The following is a 22,800-nucleotide window of genomic DNA, read 5'->3' on the forward strand; positions in this document are numbered from 1 at the left end:
GTTTGCTCTTAGCTTATCTTTACCTTAATTGCTCTTAAAGTCTTTTGCCCCCAGGCTTGCACTGTCTCATCTCTCTAGCTCTCTTAAAGCTTCGGTGCTCAAACTTGCAAGCCAGCAGCCACACCTAAATGCTACATATGCACAACTCTTAGACTTGCACTGTGCACTGTCCCATGTTCTCTTTGGCTTTTCTTTAGCTTTAGCTTTCCTAAGGCCTATGTGTGCAGTTCTTTCTCAGCTTTGCTTTTTGAAGCCTATGTTAAAGTTCTTGGTGCAGACTTTCTATCAACCCCTCTTTAGCATTTTCCCTTCAACAATTCTTTTCCCTTCAGCAGTTTTTCCCTTCAATAATTCTTTTCCTTTCCAAAAACTTCCCACACTAAAAAGCCCAAAGTAAAATCCCAAAAAGCAAAAGCAAAAAAAGCCCCTCTTCCTGCTTCAGGGGTCTTTTAAAGCAGCAAACAGGGTGGAGCCATGGGGAGGGGTGTGACATTAACAGGAGAAACCTGCCTTTCTGCTTCTCTGATTGCAATGCCTTTCCCTGCTTCCTGCCTGGGGCTGTGCCCATCTCAGCCTACAGGTAAAAGCAATTAACTGCATCTGGCCTTGCTTGTGTCCAGTTCTCATAGGCTTTAAACCACTCCCCACAGAGGAAATAATCAATATAAAGTATATTTAATGCTAAAATAAACATAAGGGAAGAATACTGGTAGAATATGAAAGTACACCTAGCTAATACTGAAGGATTAAGGGAAAGCTTCCTAAATCAACTTATTTTGAATAAATTTTAGAATCAATGTGATTTAGCCAATTGAAGAAAGATGAAGAATATTCTAGACAAAGAGTTAAACATACGTGTCAATCTAGAAACAAAGGAGATTTTAAGTTCATTATTAGTAATATAATACTTAAGTATGGCTTAAAAATATAGAACAAAGTGGTGAACAGAGAGTGATGAAATAAGCAGTAATTAGACGCATCAGTGACCTCATAGACAAGGTGATCAGGCAGAGGCAGTTGGAGTTAATAATGAGGATACATGCTTAAACAAAGATGTGATATGTGAAATGACAAGAAAGGCAGTTCAGAAAATCTCTCTGGCTACAGAATTAAAATTGTAGAAGAAAATCTGTGACTTCCAGACCAATTTGGATGTTCCTGGTAATTATGGTGAGTGGCAGTGTGGCTTGGATTAAAGCACTGACATGGTGTAATCATTTTTGAGAGCCATTATAATCATGTGCCACAAACTGGGTAGGTTAAAGCAACAGAAATATATTCTGTCAACGTTCCAGAGACCAGAAATACCAAGTCAAGGTGTTGACAGGGTCATCCTCTCTCTGCAGACGCTAGGGAAGAAGCCAATCCATCCTTTTTCCCTTTGGTTCTGGTTTTCCTGGAAACCCTTGTTACCCTTGGCTTGTGATTACATCACCTTAACCTCTGCCTCTATCATTATTACATGATACTCTCCGTTTGTGGTTTCAGATAATCTTCCCTCTATATGTGTCAATTTCTCAGTCTCTTTTTCTTATCTTATAAGGACACAAGTCTTTTTCATTGCTGTGCTAGAGGTACATTGTGGCATTTACAAAAGTTCTTACAATATGTCAACTATATCATACTTGAACTCACCCCTCCATCATTCTCCTTTATCTCCCCTCCTCTATTCCTGGAATAGTTTCAGTAGGTCTCATTTTTCCATTTACATACATGTGTACACAGTATTTGTATCATATTCACCCTCCTATACCCTTTCCCCACATTGTCCCCTTCCCACTGGTACCAACCCCCAGACAGGACAGAGAGCTGATTTCTAAATAAGGAAATGTTGATATGGTACTGGTTGTCTGGACTTCCACATGTATTCTTGAGGGATACAATTCAAACCATAACACATAGTATAAAGAAAACAGCAAAATAGTTTGACAGGTGTTATGTGACTGTAACTGAAGTTTAACCTGAAAGTAAGTATACGTGAAAGATGGCACATGAATGACCAACTCTGAAACCCAGTTTCTTTTTTTTTTTTTTTTCATTTTTCTTTTATTATTCATATGTGCATACAAGGCTTGGGTCATTTCTCCCCCCTGCCCCCACCCCCTCCCTTACCACCCACTCCACCCCCTCCCGCTCCCCCCCTCAATACCCAGCAGAAACTATTTTGCCCTTATTTCTAATTTTGTTGTAGAGAGAGTATAAGCAATAATAGGAAGGAACAAGGGGTTTTGCTGGTTGAGATAAGGATAGCTATACAGGGCATTGACTCACATTGATTTCCTGTGCGTGGGTGTTACCTTCTAGGTTAATTCTTTTTGATCTAACCTTTTCTCTAGTTCCTGGTCCCCTTTTCCTATTGGCCTCAGTTGCTTTAAGGTATCTGCTTTAGTTTCTCTGCATTAAGGGCAACAAATGCTAGCTAGTTTTTTAGGTGTCTTACCTATCCTCACCCCTCCCTTGTGTGCTCTCGCTTTTATCATGTGCTCATAGTCCAATCCCCTTGTTGTGTTTGCCCTTGATCTAATGTCCACATATGAGGGAGAACATACGATTTTTGGTCTTTTGAGCCAGGCTAACCTCACTCAGAATGATGTTCTCCAATTCCATCCATTTACCAGCGAATGATAACATTTCGTTCTTCTTCATGACTGCATAAAATTCCATTGTGTATAGATACCACATTTTCTTAATCCATTCGTCAGTGCTGGGACATCTTGGCTGTTTCCATAACTTGGCTATTGTGAATAGTGCCGCAATAAACATGGATGTGCAGGTGCCTCTGGAGTAACAGTCTTTTGGGTATATCCCCAAGAGTGGTATTGCTGGATCAAATGGTAGATCGATGTCCATCTTTTTAAGTAGCCTCCAAATTTTTTTCCAGAGTGGTTGTACTAGTCTACATTCCCACCAACAGTGTAAGAGGGTTCCTTTTTCCCCGCATCCTCGCCAACACCTGTTGTTGGTGGTGTTGCTGATGATGGCTATTCTAACAGGGGTGAGGTGGAATCTTAGTGTGGTTTTAATTTGCATTTCCTTTATTGCTAGAGATGGTGAGCATTTTTTCATGTGTTTTCTGGCCATTTGAATTTCTTCTTTTGAGAAAGTTCTGTTTAGTTCACATGCCCATTTCTTTATTGGTTCATTAGTTTTGGGAGAATTTAGTTTTTTAAGTTCCCTGTATATTCTGGTTATCAGTCCTTTGTCTGATGTATAATTGGCAAATATTTTCTCCCACTCTGTGGGTGTTCTCTTCAGTTTAGAGACCATTTCTTTTGATGAACAGAAGCTTTTTAGTTTTATGAGGTCCCATTTATCTATGCTATCTCTTAGTTGCTGTGCTGCTGGGGTTTCATTGAGAAAGTTTTTACCTATACCTACTAACTCCAGAGTATTTCCTACTCTTTCTTGTATCAACTTAAGAGTTTGGGGTCTGATATTAAGATCCTTGATCCATTTTGAGTTAATCTTGGTATAGGGTGATATACATGGATCTAGTTTCAGTTTTTTGCAGACTGCTAACCAGTTTTCCCAGCAGTTTTTGTTGAAGAGGCTGCTATTTCTCCATCGTATATTTTTAGCTCCTTTGTCAAAGATAAGTTGCTCATAGTTGTGTGGCTTCATATCTGGATCCTCTATTCTGTTCCACTGGTCTTCATGTCTGTTTTTGTGCCAGTACCATGCTGTTTTTATTGTTATTGCTTTGTAATATAGTTTGAAGTCAGGTATTGTGATACCTCCAGCATTGTTCTTTTGACTGAGTATTGCCTTGGCTATTCGTGGCCTCTTGTGTTTCCATATAAATTTCACAGTAGATTTTTCAATCTCTTTAATGAATGTCATTGGAATTTTGATGGGAATTGCATTAAACATGTAGATTACTTTGGGGAGTATCGACATTTTTACTATGTTGATTCTACCAATCCATGAGCATGGGAGATCTCTCCACTTTCTATAGTCTTCCTCAATCTCTTTCTTCAGAAGTGTATAGTTTTCCTTGTAGAGGTCTTTCACATCTTTTGTTAGGTTTACACCTAGGTATTTGATTTTTTTTGAGGCTATTGTAAATGGAATTGTTTTCATACATTCTTTTTCCGTTTGCTCATTGTTAGTGTATAGAAATGCTAATGATTTTTCTATGTTGATTTTATATCCTGCTACTTTGCTATAGCTATTGATGATGTCTAGAAGCTTCTGAGTAGAGTTTTTTGGGTCTTTAAGGTATAGGATCATGTCGTCTGCAAATAGGGATATTTTGACAGTTTCTTTACCTATTTGTATTCCTTTTATTCCTTCTTCTTGCCTAATTGCTCTGGCTAGGAATTCCAGTACTATGTTGAATAGGAGTGGAGATAGTGGGCATCCTTGTCTGTGAAACCCAGTTTCTTAAGTAGACAGCTTCTTGAGAATACACAGTTGCCTGATATTTATATCAAGTTGGTTTTATGAATGAGTGCAACATTTAAATCATTATCCTGGCTGGGTTTCAATTGCACATTTAAGATCTTCATATTTGCACAAGGTTGTAAATTATGATTATTATGTATTTTGTGCTTCTTTCTTAGAAGATTATATTTAAAAAGTCCTAAAAAGAACCATGACTGTTTATCCCCTCATGTATCATTGCATAGTCTCTATAATCTTAATTCTGTCCTTACACTTAAAGTTACTTTCTCTTATTGAACTGCACTTGGGATGGTGTTATTGGTGCATGTTAAGAGAATTAGCTGGCATCCTATGAAAACTTACAAATTTAGGGTAAGAATGTTGTTAATGATGCTATTTGCTACATTATACAACCGTTTATTTATGAGAATTCATAAAACAAATTTATCTCAGGCATTACTAACAATTTCTCTGTTTCTCTTAATTTCTGCATTTGTATCCTTTTTTTTTTTTTCCAGTAGTGAGGCTTGAACTCAAAGCCTACACCTTGAGCCACTCCACAAGCCCTTTTTGGCGATTTTTGTTTTGAGAGGATCTCATGAACTTACTTACCCAGGCTGGCTTTGAACCACAGATCCTCCTCATCTCTGCTTCCTAAGTAGCTAGGATTACAGGCGTGAGCCACTGGTACCACTGGTATCTTAAAAACATTGTAAATTATATGTTTGTGCTAGTATTATTGCTCTAGTGCCAGAAAACTGAGGTGAATTTACATGTTGAGTCCAAGAACACTTGCAGTAACTTTAACATGCACTTTTTGTTCTAATGTAACTACCTAATTTGTATTTTTTCCCACATTCATTTTTTTCTTTTCTCCATTTTTCTGTGTACTTACCTTCTGCTATTTTCATTATTTCACATATTTAATGAATAAATAATAATTGAGTGTCTATTATGTAACTATGAATTAAGGAATTGCACCAGTTTTCTGGATTCAATGATGGATATACAGATTTCTGTCCTCAAATACCTTCTTGGAGGGGAAGACATTAACTTATGTTGATATTTACAGTAGATTGTGATTAACATGATAATAAACATATGTACAAAGCAATATTAGTTCATAAAAGAAAAAACAATCCAATTGCATTAGATAAATTTTCTAAGGTAAAAATAGCTGAACAGAGTTCTAAATAAAAACTGAGGTAACCAAACCTCCAAGGAAAAAAGCTAAATAAACATTTAAATAATTTAAGAGATTTGTTCATGTTTGTGAATAAGGTATCAGATCTTCCCAAATTGATTGACAGATACAATGCAATCTCCACTAAAATCCTCAAAACTATTTTGTGGTTATTGACAAAGTGATTCTAACATTTATGTGAACAGAAAAAGACCCAAAATAGTGGACATAATACTGAAGAAAAAGCATATGTCAGAGTGCTGACATTACCCAACTTTGTAGTCTTATATGGTGTCAGTATTCTTTCCATTGTTTCCCTGGCCTCACCTAGATTCCTCTTTTGCATGTGTGGGTCAGTGCTCACAAGACTTAACAGGCCTTCCACACATCTCCAGGATTCTCTTCTCCTCTCTGCAGCTCTCTTTACAGAACTCTGACCTTGATATCCGGCTCTCTTTATTTTTTGAGACTCCCAGATCCACCTTACCAACTTAGAGACCTTTCTGGGTTCTTCATTCCTGCACTAAGACCCTGTAACCCTCTAAAGAAGTAATCTGAAACAATCAGAGCATGCTTCATTTGTTCCCCATCACTGAAGGACTTTGCTGTGTGAGGTCCAACATTTTAAAAACCATTGTTCTCTATGTTTTGTCTGCTTTCTTTTATTTTCAAAGTGAGGACTAATTAGGTCCTTGCTATTTTATTTTTGCTAAGGGTAGAGATCTTTAGGAAACTTTTGAGAGTAAAAGAAGACATTCTTCTATAGACATTATGTTCCCCCCTTCTCAAAAGCCAACATAACAGATATTTAAAAAGAAGAAAGTGGTGATGATAGTTTAACATTTTCATTGGTCTTGGAAAGTAGTGGGGAAATTGGTGACCAGAGAGTCCTCATCAATGGAATGTTAAGAATAGAAACTATATTGCAGTGAATAAACAAGAGTAAAGATGTAAAACAAAGCAAGTAAAAGGATGATTTGAGCAGTGATGGAACAATATTAAATGGGGTTTATAAGGAACACAGAATCAAAGGAAGTTGATTTTATTTACTGTCCAAGTCTTTGTTGACTGAAAAAAGAAAACTAAACTGGCTGTGGATAGAACAGAGGCTGGCGAGCAGTAGCTCAGACACTGGCCATAAGTATCTGTAAATAAAGCCTTTCCTGTTCATTCTCAGTATTGGCTATGGCTACTTCTTTTCTGTGACAGCACAATGGAGACCTGGCAACAGAGATCATATGACTCCAAACCTGAAAATACAGACTAACTGATCTTTTACAGGAAAAGTTTGCCAATCCCTGCACAAACTCCTCAATATGCAATAAAATCATCTATTTGCAGTCATCAAGACCTTTCAAATTCAGCAGTAATTATTTTAAGTGTTTTATACTAAGAAAGATAACACACTGATAATTTTAATAAAAATGAAAACAAGCCTTAGATTTTTCATCATCTAACATAATGAACTAACTTCTCAAAATTAAATCATATATGTTCTTTTTTAATATTAAGTAAAAAGTTAACATTGCATATAACAGTTTGTAAGAAACTTATAATACTGCAATAAAATTAAAGTAAGAATTTTATTATTTAAAATGAACTTTAAATCAGTAACCTGGCCATGGACGGTAAATTATACATAGTATAGAATTTCAATAAAGAAAGATAGCTGGAATCTACACTGATTAATTTTGATTTTCAAACATAATTTTCTATCTCGATAAGGATTGTATGACTAAATCTTTACTGTTTTTCCAACTTTTTCTAGGAAAAGAAGTCAAGCCTAAATTTCCACGTATGTTCTATGCATGTCAAATGAATAGATAATAAATTAATCATGAGTGCATGTTTTTATACATACTCTGATTCCCTGTTGAATATTTTGCTTAAAGTCAAAGATTTAACAATTTTTATAATCAATGTGCTTATTATCCTAAGTGCATTTCTGACAATATGCTATGCAGAAATTATTTATCTTTTATTTGCTAGAGTTACAAACCAATACCTTTCCTAACCTAGTCATTAAAAAATTTAGCTCATTTTTCCATTCTTTCTCAAAATAATTATTATTTTGATTACTAGATGGGTTTTATTTGTAATTTATTGGTATTTCTATAATTAAAAGAAAAAGGTAATTAATATTACACATTAAAACACAATGAATAATCTAGAAAAGAAAAAATGTGTGAATATAGGAAATTCGTAGCTTTAGATAATCAGTGTTACTGCTTGCCTATATTTTTAGATACTCAAGTAAAAAAAGAAGAGAAGCCAGGTATGTATATTTTGTGTCTGATTCATGCATGTGTTCTATATTTATAATGAGCACATTTCTTTGCAATGTTATGCCCTAGTGCAAATATTATACCAAATGTTACCCTTGAACAAACTTTAAAAAACACAAAACTACATATTTACTTAAGCTATCCATTTCTTTTGAATTCTATTTACATATATGAAATCAGTAATGTTTATATGACTCAGAGGAAACACTTCACTAATTGAGCTGACTCCTACAAAATCATATTCTTTTGATAAATATAGAACGTAGGCATTTTACCAAAAAAATAGCTGTTCTCATCCTTCTCTCTCTCTCTCTCTCTCTCTCTCTCTCTGTCTCTCTCTGTCTCGGCAGGGGAAGGAAACTAGAGTTTTAAACTTAGGGTCTTGTGCTTGCTAAGCAAGTATTCTACCACTTAAGTCATAACCCCGAGTCCATTTTCCTTTTAGTTTACGTCTCAGAAAGAGCCTCATGCTTTTGCCCTCCACAAACCTTGGACTACAATCCTCCAGCCTCCTTCCTCCCATGTAACTAGGATTACAAGTGTGTGTGTACTGCAATACTCAGCTTGTTTTTTGAGATAAGCTCTCACTAACTTTTTTGCCCAGGCTTCCCTTGAACTGCAGTCCTCCCATCTTTCATTCCCATATGGTTGGGATTATAAGTATGAGCCACCATGCCCAGCCCTTTTCTTTTCTAGGCTCCTGAGCCAGATGAACATTTCCACATGCTGTAATAGGCAGCAGAAACTTCTTCAATAGAACACACAACAATAGGATTCTGAAGAGTTGAAATTTTAGTTTGTGTTTCCTAATTGTATTAGTGTTATCTAGCTGTTATAATAAAATATCACAAACTGGTAGTTTAAAAAAACAGACATTTATTCCCTGAAATACTGGAAGCTGGAAGTCCAAAATACATGCATCAGGAGAACCACAATTCCCTTGAAACCTGCAGGGAAGAATCCTTCCTTGTCTCTTGTGACTGTTGATGTTTGCCATCATTCTTGGTGTTCTTTGGCTTGCAGACACATCATTTACATCTCTGCCTCCATGGTCAGTTGATAATCTCCTTTTGTGTCTCTGCTCCTCTTAAGAGGACACACCCTACTGTAGTAAGACCTCATCTAATCTTAATTAATTCCATCAGCATCAACCTTATTTTCAAGTAAGTTCACATTGTCAAGTACTGAGGAGGGTTAGGACTCAACATACTGTTGGGAACACAATCAAGTCATAGCACTATTTGTCTAAATTCCTAAATTACACAAATACCTAATTGGATCTACTGCAGATAATCTCTTCCAACTGTTCCTATTCAAATAATTTATCTTATATCACTTTGGTACTATTTACCACTATAATCATCCAGGAAATAAGTAAACAATTTAGGTTTAAAACAATTATCACAAGCAACAACCTAATGACAGACAAGTGTATAGCATGTTTCTAACTACTGTGTATTTAATGGTCTTTCATTAACAGAACACCATGAAACTGAAAGAATTTTCAATAAAATTCTTCACTTTCACTATGGCAAACAAAATAAAATAATTTCTAAAATTAAATTCATGGTCTAATTTATTTTTTAAGAATTAAAATTCTCTGCTTTCCCCCCTCTCAGAACCACAAGTTAAAAGGGAAGCAAAACCAGGTAACAATGTTTTTATTTTATTAAATAGTTTTAGTGATGATATTGCCTTTATTTTGCAAGTAAAAGAGGCTTACTTCCCACGGATGGGATTTACACAGGATCTCCTAGTTCTTCACTATTTTTTGTACTATATTGCTCAATATGATTTTGCAATACTAGATTAGGTAAAATCAGGATATCTCACTGACAATGATGTCTAGAATATATCTTTAAATAAAACTCAGCAAATACTACAGTTTTCAGAATACATCTTTTGGGGTTTTTTGAAATCAAGTATGATTGTGTCAGTTTTATAGCTTTGTTTCTAACAATGGTCTCCAGAGTCAAATGTTCACAAATTTATGGTCTATTTAATTTGAAGAAAAGAAGACACAAACCCTTACACATCTATTATGAATTGAAGGTTACTTTACACTTTTAGCTTTATCGTTGTGAGAAATATATAACATAGCGGTTATCCATATTCAGTATTTATGGAAACAATTCACTAGATCAAACTCAGAAAGTTAGTTATTTTTCCAAGATTCTCAAGCTAGGATTTTATATCATTTCTGATTTTTTCCCAAACTCTGAGTACATCTACCAAGAGATTGACCTAGACTAACTGTATCAATTTTTTAGAAAAAATGACCTAAAAACAGAGTGAACTTTCTTATTGCCATTCAATGTTCAGGTCCTACCTCTGATACCAACTAGCTGTTGACCTGAGGCAAGTTTTTGAAAACACCTCTAGCTCTATGGAAGCTATTCCTTCATTATAAAAAGTTATATAGCAAGATCCTTCAAACCGAACCAATTCAAGAATCCACACTTACCTGTATCTACACTATCTCACCTGTTTAATTCTCAGTAGAGCTTGCCTGGCTAGGCTAGAGTCTAGTTGCTCTTGTAAATCATGTATCTGTAATGTAACAAAGCACCTAAGTGCCTATCTACAGTTTTATGATTTATTTTCTCATTACACTATGTTCTTCAGGTGAGTATATTTTTATTAGAAATAAGCATTTGTTTTAACAAGAGTACAACATGGTTTAAAGTTACCTATGCCTAGTACCATTTAGAACCGATAGTTTTTATCTTTAAATTTTACATTTTGTTAGATAGTTTAATATATTATTTATGTATCATTTTTAGCTTCATCTGAAAAAGCACAAATACACAGTATGTATAATCATTTCATTTACAATTCTCATAAAGAAACTTTTATAAAAACTTTCACATTTCTAAATTATATATTTTAATTGTGGTCTTGTTTTTATGATTTATTATGGCCTATGATTTGCAAATTTCAACTGCTTAAATGTTAACAGAATTCTTTTTTTTTTTCATGATATCAATGATGAAATGCTGGGCCTTGCTCTCCCACTGAGCTGTATCCCCAATACTACAAATAAGAAATCTTAATATATTGCTTTTGTGAAATAAAACGTTTAATTTTTTCATATAAAATAGTATGACATGAAAATTTTTTTTTTCTGGTGTACAAATCACTGGCTTAGCTCACAGAGAAAATTCGTTGTTTATTAATTTATAAAGCTTTCAAGTACTTGAAAAGATTTTATTGTTATGCTCGGTGGGGGTACATTGTGGCATCCATAGAAGTTCTTACAATATATCAAATATATCATATTTGAATTCTTTTTATTATTTTTAGAACAAGACATAGTGAAACCAGAAAAGACTGTTTCTCATGGTAAACCAGGTATTTTGCAGGTGGTATTTGTAGCATTAAATTGTCAGACATTGTTCTAGGTATAGCAAAAGGAAGCGTTAGAGTCAAATCTAAAGTAATTTGGAACAATTCATACCTTCGGTTATCAGCTTCTAGAACATTTTCAATTTTTGCCCTCTTCCCAATGTCACTTGTATGAAGAAATTGGTCAGTCACATGCAACTGCAGAGGTAGCCACCCTCTCCCAACAGAAAGGTAACTTAGCCCAAATCTAGCACCTAAGTGAGTGAGCTCTGCATTTTGATATATCTTATTTTGTCTTGGGCAAGACATTCTTAGATTGTTTATATTTTAGATCACCTTAAACTTCCCAAATCCCAAGAATACTGAAGAATTCCACATTTTCTCGGCTTCCTTCCTCCCCTCTTTATTTTCTCCATCCCTGCCTCTTTTCCTTCTTTTCTCATTATTGCTAATCTTGTATTTTGGATGAAGTAGAAGTGAACCAATGTGCCTTGCTTTTGAAGACAGACACGACACGAAATTTACCAAAACAAGTTGATTAGTTTTTATATAATAATAGAAACTTTCAGTTTTTATCTAAAGTAATTAAACATGAATTTAATGCCTAGAATAACCAAGCCTAAATTTTTTCTGTAGAATATTGTCCTTCATTCAAGGCTTTCCATAAATTTACTCAATGCTGTGAATAAGGTTACACCAGAACCTTTGAGAAATTAACATGTTCTTCTGCTAAACAAATCTTAGGAAATCTTTTGCTTAAGATTTTAAAATTGTGCTTCAGTAAATTTGTATGCTATGGGCTTGAATCAGTTTGATTTGACTACTTTATGCTTTAAAAAAAATAAGAGATATAGACACCAGAAAATACAGGAGGAATAAAGGGGGCTTGCAGTGTGAGAAGGTGAGAACCGCTGTCTCTATTGACAAAATTTTAGAAACAACTTTTGGAACCTCCTAATTAAAGTTAATAAGAAAACTCTGTTATTTTCTTGTGTCCCAAATGTCAGCCATTTTGAGACAAAATGCACAGAGAAACACACTGATTTACAGCTGCAATTCTTTCACTTCAATTACAACCATCATGCTCTTTAAATTCTCAGTACCCAATGAAATTTCTAAGCATGCTATTTACCAACCAGTTCATTTGAACTGATGAATACTTAAGTTTGTATGGAGTCAATTTAATAGATTAGTAGATCAATTAACAGATAAGTAGATATCTCTGCTTTGACTCCATGCTCTTTAATTCTGTAAAATCAGAAGACAGAGGACATTCCAAACCTATACCCGCTGTTTTCCTCCCAGATTCCCATCATGAGGAACTTGGGTTCCCCAGCTAATCCTGGGTTCTTAAGGAGCTACCTGAGCAAGAAAGATCAAAAATTGTTCTTCCTTTGCTAATTCAACAATGAAAAAGGGATATTCATCTTATAAAGAGATAATTCTGTATAGATAAATACAGTTATTTTATAGTGAAGGCACTGTAAAATACAGATAGGTTTGTATTGGCAGGTTGGGAGACAATATAAATTACAAAAACCTCTGCAGCAAGACAGCTGCAAAGGATCTCACTGCCAGACAAATTTTCTTTGTACTCCCATTTAACTCACATAGAAGATATTATTCACTACTTTATTGAAGAAACAGATACGTTTTTCTTGGCATTTGTGTTATTTCACAAAGAATACAAAATACCAAGGTTGAAATATGTCACTGATTTGTACTGATGTATTAAAATTTTCTACTGTGTTAACATTTTTTCCTATTACAGAAGAAAAAGATCTCAAGCGGGTAAAAACTGTCACAACAGAAAAAACAGGTAAATAAGTTATCTTATATTTTTCTTCTGTATCATTCTTATGTAGGTTTGCACATATCTCCCCTGAAGTATGTAGACATTTATTACAATAAATTTCAAGATTTGTATTCTTGCAAATCATTACTCAATAACTTTTTATTAAAATAATGACATCTGTGGTGGGCAAAACTACATTTTTAGCATTTGATTAACTTATACTTGGAATTCATGATGAAACCTATGTAATACATTAATTGTGATGTACTCTTAGGTGTTTAATCTTATTCTCAAATTGTGTTTCCTCAGATTTTAAGATTACAGAAATCTGAAACTTTTGCTGTTTTTAAATTAGCTGGAATAAATACTCTTCATGAGTGTTTTGTGGAGAATTATATTGTTATATAACTTTTAAATATTTTTTTAAAGACTGACCAGCTGAGCACATAATACTAAGTAAAGGCAGTTTATCCTTTATTATTTCATGTGAGAAATTTTGCTATTTTGGAGACTTTCTTGTGGTATCTTGAACCAGTAAATCTCCTGTATTTGATTCAAAGATGGAAATCCTGCTGACATGGTCCATTGAAAGGCCCTTTTCTGACTCACAGTAACTTTAAAAGAAACAAATCTGTAAAGCATTTTTCTTTTAATTGAGATAATTAGATAGCTAGGATTTGAATGTAATTTTGTAGAGGAAAACAGAATTCAGAGAAAAAATTATTTATATAAATTATAGGCTACTATTCCATGTGGAAGAAAGAAACTTCATGAAGTCATTTCACATTAACTCATATGACCATTGTTCTTTCTTCTAACCATTGTCTAAATTAATATAGTGAATATTCCTCTTATTTGCACTGTTATATGTTAATGTGCCCCCATAGATCATTCTATTTTATGGGTGTTTGGGAACCTTGAAAATTTATCTAACTGTATTGAGTCTCAAGTATATAAATTGCTTTAAATTTTATATGTATTTCATGTGCACCATCAGTTTTTCACTAAGCAGTATGATTAACATCTTTGCTGACAGTGAAATAATAGTGCTCAGAGAAAATAGGCTACACTTAAGATAAGGAGGGGGACTAAAATTAAGAACAAATTAATAAAATGCAATAGAGTTATTTTTCCATGGTTTGTACTCATCAATACCCAATCTTCTTTCCTTTATTCTTCACAGTCAAGCCCAAACCAGCAAGTAAGAGATGAAAAAATAAAACCTGAAAAGTATCCCTAGACCATTTCATTTTTAACAATTTGCTTGCTTCTTAAAATTGTTATTTTTAATGTGGCCTATGGCTAAATTACCTGAAAAAGTGATAAATTGATGTTGTTGCTATGGCTATGATTTAACATTCTTGTGTTTCACTACTAACTAATGATTCATTATTCTCATACAAAAGAAATGTCTTTTTTCACATTTCTTATTGATGTGCTGGGGGTACATTGTGGCATTTACAAAAGTTCTTGCAATATATCAAATATATCACACTTGAGTTCATCCCCTCCATCATTCTCCTTTACCTCACTACCCCAATTTCTGGAATAATTTCAAGAGGTCTCATTTTTCCATTTGCATGCATATGTTCATAGTATTTGCACCATATTAACCATCTTACACTCTTTCCCCACATTATCCTCATTCTCATTGGTACCAACCCCCTGGACAGGACCTGCCTCTTGCTCTCTGATTTTATAAAAGAAAAAAAAGCACAATTTTTAAAGATAGTTATACAGGGAGTTTTCTTGTGACATTTCCACATATTTATGTATTATAACCAAATGGATTCATGTCCTCTATTTTTCTTCTTTCTACCTTAGTCCCCTCCTTATAGTGCTTTCAACAGGTTTAAAAAGTCTATATTCCTTCTTGTATAGAGTACATCAACCATATTCACCTTCTTAACTTCCTTCTTTTATACTCCCTATCTCATATGTGACCTCCCCTTAGCATAACCTGTTTATCATAATACTGCTGTATTTCTGTCAGAACTATATTCCACATATGAGAGAAAACATGTGACTTTTAACTTTCTGAACCTGGCTAACTATGTAATAATGCTGTAATAAACATGGGTGTGCAATTGCCTTTATTGTAACCTGTCTTAACATTCAATAGGGAATATCCCTAGGAGTGGAATTGCTGGATCATATGGCAGTTGTATTTTCAGTTTTTTGAGAAGCCTTCATACTATTTTCCATAGTAGTTGTACTAATTTACATTCCTACCAGCAGTTTGTGAGTATTCCTTTTCCCCCACATTCTCGCCAGCATTTGTTATTGGTTGTATTCTTGATGGTAGCCAATCTAACAGGAGTGAGGTAGAATCTTAATGTGGTTTTGATGTGCATTTCCTTTATGAGCAGGGCTGTTGAGCATTTTTTCATGTGTTTTTAGCCATTTGGACTTCTTCCATTAAAAAAATCTTTGTTCAGTTCATTTGGCATTTCTTCATTGGGTCATTGATTTTTTGGGAGCTTAGTTTTACAAAAGAAATATCTTAAAGATCTGTTATGGTTATTAATACTAAGAGAATAACACCATTAGGCTATAATATGACTAAAATATGAAATAAGGCTGGGTGGCAATTTTTTTAAGCCATTCCAAATGAAGAGCAAAAGAAAATGAAATGGTGTACGATTGTCAGGGTTATAGACACTATACATATGTCTATACACATATATGTATATATATATACATATATAAATGTGTGTGTATGTAAAAGGAGCTTCATTCAACTGATATCTTGAACCACTAAATCTCCTGCATTTGATTCCATGATGGAGACCCTACCCACTTTGACAATTAAGAGAGCTCATTTCTTACTTACAATCACTCTAAAGGGAAAGAAAGTATGAAGCAAGTTTTTTCTTTTAATTGAGATAATCAGATTACTAGGATTTAAATGCAATTTCTTGGAGGAAAATAAAATTCAGGGAATTCTGTTTGTATATATACAAATATACATAATTCTATAAACATATAAATATAAACATATGTATATGTATTTTCAGTTGTACTAGGGGTTGAACTCAGATACCTATGCTTGCTGGACAGGTGCTTTACCACTTGAGCCACTCCACCAGCACTTTATTTTATCTTGAGTATTTTCAAGATAGGGTCTCCCAAACTATTTGCCCAAGATGGCTTCCAACCACCATCCTCCTGATCTCTGCCTCCCCAGTAGCTAAGATTACAGGTGTGAGTGACCAGAACCCAGCCATATATATTTCTTTTAAGCTGATTAATTGCATTGTAGGCAAGCTTTTGCATTTAGAAATCCATAAAGTTGTAAACATTTCACCATTTGTCTATTAAAATAATAAAATTTCTTCATGAGCATGGACTTCAAATTTCATCCATTTCATTGTGCAGGTTTGAGAGAGATATTACCATGGTAGATACTTTAAAAGATGGTTATTGGAATTTAGGAAAGCACAGACATTTTTCCATTGCCACAGAGATGGTAAATGGGTCCAATATTGTGTCACAATTCCACTGGTGATCCTTGGGTGATATCCATTTGTGGAGATCAAGCTAAGATGAAGGCATGAGTTACTGTGGGTAACTCATCCTCACTCCTCTATGACAAATAGATTGACAGACTGTAAAGGTAAATGTGGGATAAGAGTTAGGAGACCTTATAAAATTGCTCAGTAGTTTAGGCACAAATGTTTGGAGCTTAATTAGAATGTATTCACATTCTAGAGCTTGTGTACACACACTTTGAATATGTATGTTATATTGTTATTACTTTGATTTATTTTACCTTTTTGGTACTATTCTCATGATAATTTAATACTTGGAATATTGATTGGCTCCTTAATCTTTTAAACTTTGTGTAATTTTTCAATATATTTATGCAAATTCAGTTCATAGAAGTTCCCTTACTTTAAAGTTTTCATTTTTTCTTTTTGTCTCTTTTTTTGATGGTACTGGGATTTGAACTCAGGGCTTTAGACTTGCTGGGTAAGAGCTCTACTATTTGAGCCACACTTCCAGCCCTTTTTGGTTTTGGTTTATTTTTCAGATAGGATCTAGCTTTTTTTCTGTGGGGGTCTGGGACTGTGATCATCTTACCTATGCCTCTCATATAATTGGAATTATATGCATGAATCATCGTGTCTAGCCAATTTATTGAGATGGGTTCTGACTAACTTTTTTCTTCCTCTGACTTGGATCACAATCTGCTCAATCTCCACCTCCTAAATAGTTGGGATTATAGGATTGAGTCGCCACACCCAACCTGGAAGTTCATTGTTGACTTCTTAGTTTTCAAGTATCCAATTTAGTCCTAAAATACCTCCTACTTCACTTGGTTCATGATTTTGGATAAAAAAATAGCAACTTCAGACAATCTTTAAGGTTAGGGATGAAGAAAAGAAAGGACAGGTAAACATCAAGAACAGCTCCAGGGCTGGCGGAATGCCTCAAGTGGTAGAGTGCCTACCTAGCAAGTGGAAGGCCCAGTTCGAACCCCAATAATACCAGAAAAAAAGAAAAAAGCCCACAAGAACTAATTCTGGGTATCATTTAAAAGCTACCTACTCAGTTTCTAATTATTCTCAATTCCATTCAAGATACCCACCTCAAATGGCTTCATTTTAAGTTCCACTTTTGATGAACGAGAAAGATCTCCTTAAACAGTTTATATTTCAAATAGTTTTCAGAAGGGTTGGAGGGATGTCAATTGTTTACAAATTTTTATTCCATTTGCCATGTCCTAGAATTAGTTGAGAATCAACTGTGGGAGTTCTAAATGGAAAGGGAGGGTGGTACAGGATAACAGCAATATGAAGTGTGGTACTCTCTGCACCACAGATCTAGATTACACTTTAAATTAAAAAAAAAAAAAGTCCAGCACTAAATTGCTTGTGAACCATCAAGAAGGAAATTAGGAATCAGAAAGGTAAAAGGAAGAACTGGTAAAAATGCTAAGTGAAATGTCATATGCTTTAAAATATCCTCAAAGAATTACTCAGCCTTCAGAAAAGTTCTCTTCTTTTTCTTCCCTTTGGCATATTCTATCCTCTTCCTTTTTTTTTTTTTTCCATTTTCACTTTTTGTTACCTTTTTATTTTTTATTCTTATTTTTATTTATCATTTTTACACTTACTCACATGTGTATACATGTATCCTCTTCTTTTTAAACCACATAATCCTAAGGAGTAGCACCCTGACTCTAGAGACAACCTTTGTAGGCACCCTAATATTGAATCTAACCTTGTTTATAATGTGTTTCTATGGCAATGCTTACTGTGTTACAAGTTCTGTAAAAATGATTTTAGGGGCATGCTTCCTGTAAAAACCAAGGATTGCCTACAAATATACACATGAGTAATGCTGGTTGCAAAACCAATTCACAGATTGCCAGTGAATTTTGATTTCTCATTTTAGAAAAAGCTGAAGATCAAGAAAAAGAACATCCATCTAAAAAATCAGGTATAATTCAAATTATTGAAGAATATTAGAGGTACACAGGAAGGACAGTGGCAGACTATGCATTCTGTGCCATTCAGGAATAGTAGGAAGTTCAAACTATTGTAAACATTCATATTGTATTGAATCCAAGGTGAGATTTTCTTCAGGGATAGCCAGGACACCATAGAGTTCTATACTTTTAAGCTTTATAGCAGTGCTTTGGGAACTTCTTGGGAAAATGGTTTAACAACAGCTTAAAATACATTTGCTATTGTTCATTTTAACATATTTTAAAGCTACTTCCATCTCAACTCAAAAAATAAGAATTATAAAGAGCCATAAATAGAAAATTATCACTAATTTTCTTTTTTTTTACCTTTTAGATAAATCTAAACTAACCTCAAGTAAGTAAATCATTTTACAATTTTAAGACTGTGCTATTACATTAATTTAATTTCATAATTTCTTTATATTATAAATAAATTTTTTGTGGGACTGGGGTTTGAACTCAGGGCTTCACACTTACAAAGCAAATATGTTTTGGGATTTTTTAATAAATGAAATTTCACAAGTATGGTATGCTTATTAATGTAATAGCCATTATGCCATTACTTATATAAAAGATTCTGATTGACAAAGGATATTGTGTGGTACAGACATGAGTCCTTGAAATACATTTATTGAGCACCTATTAGGTTTATTGCACTATACAAAGATATGTGAGGAATGCCTAAAATATTTTCAGTTGTCATGCTAGGTAGTTGACACATTTCTCATGAACTAATACCTGTGCAAAACACAAGTCAGTTGTATTATCTTTTATCTCCCATTATTCATTAGGGTATTAAAGTAAACACAGTATGGAAATTCCTCCAACACAGAGATATTGTATATTAAGAAAAATTCAGTGTTCATATCTGACCTCTATGACTTTATATTACCACATTGGCTCTTTAACTTCAAAGCCTTGAAACATTGTTTTATTTGAAATTTAAAATAATAATAAAAATGTAACAGCAAACAATGAAATATTTTGATTTAATATGATCATAATATAGCCCAGATTTAACTGTAGCATAAAAATATGAACATTTAATAAAAAATGTATCTAGAGGTTATATTTCCTTTTTAAAGGCTAAAGACTAACCTGTTTTCTTATTATTGTTATTTTAGAATTCTTAAAAATGTGGCTACACATTTCTTCAAAATCAGACTCAATCCTAATCTTGAACATTAAATATTTCTTTTGAGTTATAGAAAATTTCTACCATACTTAATTCATATAGTTTCTACTAATATAAAGAATACTATTAAAATGATGGGTTTAGAGTTAACACTGGAATATTAGTCATAAAAAATACCATTTTTGTAATAGTATTAAAAATATTTTAAAATCAATTTTCTTGCATTCTGAAAAAAATTTCCATCAAAATCATATAAGGCACATAACTAAATGTATTAGAGTACAAAAGTATTGATATAGTAAGAGATAGATTTCTTTTATCTACCAATAGAAGTTTTATTTCAGAGAAGTTTTATTTCTGAAGATGTCAGTAGAACATCTTGGGTGGAAAAGATTAAAAATAACTTGCTGGGCTACATTTAGAAATACTATTTACTTATCAATTAAGTAAAGGAACAAAAAGAGGACGACTCTACATTGTCCTAGGCTAAAGGAAAATACCTGTTTATACCTTATATCACTGATTAGTCTGTTGTCATCACAGGTTGAGTCTGTTTCTGTTCATCCTCATTCCATAACCCCACTCAATTTCACTTGCTATAAAATATTATAAACTGATTTTTAAATAATACTCAGTGAATGATCGCATGCATGCATCCATGATGAGTGAGTTAAAAATGTATGTAACAGAGGTTACTCATAATGAGGGAAACCAACCAAAGGACTTAGAATTGTTTCCATCATATTGAATAGACAGTTTTAAATTAGTTTATAGAATGCTTCTATTTTCAAAGTAGATGTCTAGTTATAGTTTTCAGAAATAGTAATTACCAGATTTCTCTGTCATTTTGAATATATATGTCTATTGTAACTTAATAGAAAGTGTATGAAAATAAAGTTTAATTGTCTGCTACTTAAACACTATTGTCTTTTATTTTTGTTCCTTTTTATATTACATTCTTCTTTTTCTAAAGAGGGAACGTCAGAAGTCCCAGAATCAGGTAAATACTTACGCTTTCAGATGAGATAACATTGAGTTGTAAACGTGAGTCTGTTCTAGCTGTATAACATTTTTTAAAACAAAATCTATTAGCTGTTTGAATCCCTGCTTTTCTTGTCCATGGCACAAGGACAATGACTTCCCCAAACGCTTTTAGTAAGGTTTAAGTGAAATAATACATGATAGATTTCTACTACATAATCAGGTGTCACTCATTAAATATTAGTTGCTTTTTTTCCCTCTTGTCTGAGAAACATAGTAAACAATCACAAATCAACCAAGGATGTGTTTTGGAAACAATATCCACAGTGTACTTGTAGATATTATGTGACTTTTTAATTGTGGTTATTTATTAGTTAATTTTTTTATTACCCACTGCCAATAAGTCAACTCCTTATTTCCTCAAGACAACAGTAAAAAATTTAAAGGTTTTTTTTCCAGTTGTTGCTAAATTTATCAAAAATCATGTTTTACCCTAGTTTCACCTCAAATTAAACAAGAGAAAGGGAAGGACTTTACATACAGGAGAACGAATATGAGTACCTATTCTCAAACATGGATTCCCCCTCCACATCTTGAAATGGTGGACCCTTGAGCCATCACCCCTCCACTACTGAGATTAAGTCACATCTCTAACTGTTTAATCCATTAATAAGGATATTGCATTTTAAGATGAATTATTTCTGGTTGTTTTCATCCCCAGGGAAGAAGAAAATTGAAAAACCTGAAAAGGAGAGTAAAGGTAAACCTAATATTTTAAGACATGTTTGTCAAATTGCCAATAAAACAAAGACTAGGAATACATAATTATAAAAATTACATGACTTAAAGGGAAATTGTAAAATGTTGATTAAAAGTTATAGGCCTCATATAATTATTACATAGCTAAGAAATATCTATTATATCAGAACGAAAACATCCCTAGACGTGTCAGAATAATTGTCAATAACTAAAAGACCTTTTCTTTTTTTTTTTTTCTCCAATTTGGCTAATCAGAATGACCTATTTTCCTTGAATTCTAGCTAACTTTATCACTAGGTTCATGATGTATCTTTGTTTATGCAGACAAAACTATCTCTTTGCTATCATTTATTTTCATTAAAGACAAAATTTTTTAAAATTACCCTGAGAAAATATTTACAATATTTAAGTTATTGCCATGTTTATAAAGCTTATAGATAAAATGAGACAAATTTTTAATGAAAGTTTACTCTTAAAATTCATATTTAACTTACATTTTGTATAAACAGTTGCACCAAGAAAAGAGACCCTTCATTTGCACAATGTGACAAAAGGTAAGCTTGAATGCCATAAATATCCAAGTGCTATGTTGGTACTTAACACTGTTAATATTAATGCTAATATTTTTAAGCAAAGAATTCTTACCAGCATATATTTCTGCTTACAGAAGAGGAAGCAGACTGAAAATCTAGTAGAAAGCTTACTTTTCAATGAAAAATTAGAAAATGTGAAGAAAGTGGATCTATTAATAACATATTCCAAAATACACCAGAAGAAAAAAATTCTCTATTACAAGATTTTATAGCATGAATTTTTGCAAAAATGTTGTTTCTGTAGTAGTTAAAACAAATATAACCAGCGTTCATTTTATTTATGACTAAGGAAAATGTAGTATCATAAATATCTTTTTATATAAATTGGTTTTTTAAATTATGTCAAGCTGGACACAAAGTGGGAAAACGCCAGCATGCAAATGGCTGATAAATGCTTCTAAAAAATGAGCAACTTATTTTGGTGATTTTATCGCCAAACTTTATAACTGAATTCTATAGTCTTGTGACATAATTTTAGGTAAACTCAATTAGTTAAAGCATACTATAAATTCTTAGGCACTAGGTGAACATACCATAACCAAGCCAATTGTTTTCATAATAAATACATAGATCACCGTTGAGGGGAGAAAAGTCCATGTTTTTCACTGGCTCTCTTTTGTTGCTTACTGTAGTATATACACCTAGAAGACAGGACATATCTCAACATACAGTTTAGTGATATAATTATTAATAATTTAGACGTAATAATCAGCAATATTAAAGTGTAAAATTTGCAATAAGAGCACATCACATTTGTGAAATTATGTAAGTACTCAATATTTTATCTTTAGTTTTTCTTTTGTCTCCAGTACATTTCCACCTCTGAAGGAGCCTTATGAGACCATTGCCATAATCTACATTTGGCAAT

At 33.3% G+C, this 22,800-nt stretch overlaps 1 protein-coding gene and 1 long non-coding RNA gene across 34 annotated transcripts in view; one reads left to right on the top strand and one right to left on the bottom strand.

The window, feature by feature from the left end:
* The window catches only part of Trdn (triadin), a 374,084-nt gene that overhangs the window by 319,650 nt on the left and 31,634 nt on the right, over positions 1-22,800 (top strand). For 18 of the 33 annotated variants that reach the window (XM_074075307.1, XM_074075305.1, XM_074075306.1 and 15 more), the window contains 12 exons: positions 7,335-7,361; positions 7,812-7,841; positions 9,471-9,500; positions 10,635-10,661; positions 11,155-11,201; positions 12,943-13,015; positions 14,175-14,192; positions 18,392-18,436; positions 18,799-18,819; positions 20,573-20,599; positions 21,302-21,340; positions 21,849-21,893. In XM_074075307.1, coding sequence (XP_073931408.1) covers positions 7,335-7,361; positions 7,812-7,841; positions 9,471-9,500; positions 10,635-10,661; positions 11,155-11,201; positions 12,943-13,015; positions 14,175-14,192; positions 18,392-18,436; positions 18,799-18,819; positions 20,573-20,599; positions 21,302-21,340; positions 21,849-21,893 — 429 coding nt within the window. Of the gene's footprint in view, positions 1-7,334; positions 7,362-7,811; positions 7,842-9,470; positions 9,501-10,634; positions 10,662-11,154; positions 11,203-12,942; positions 13,016-14,170; positions 14,193-18,391; positions 18,437-18,798; positions 18,820-20,572; positions 20,600-21,301; positions 21,341-21,848; positions 21,894-22,800 lie in introns of those variants that run through there. The other 15 variants (XM_074075293.1, XM_074075331.1, XR_012448649.1 and 12 more) reach the window with 14 other exon arrangements.
* Positions 1-22,800, bottom strand: part of LOC141423914 (uncharacterized) — a 215,945-nt gene that overhangs the window by 18,826 nt on the left and 174,319 nt on the right. The gene's annotated exons all lie outside the window — the stretch shown is intronic.

The sequence above is a fragment of the Castor canadensis genome, chromosome 1 (genome assembly GCF_047511655.1).
Source record: "Castor canadensis chromosome 1, mCasCan1.hap1v2, whole genome shotgun sequence".
Lineage (NCBI taxonomy): Eukaryota > Metazoa > Chordata > Mammalia > Rodentia > Castoridae > Castor > Castor canadensis.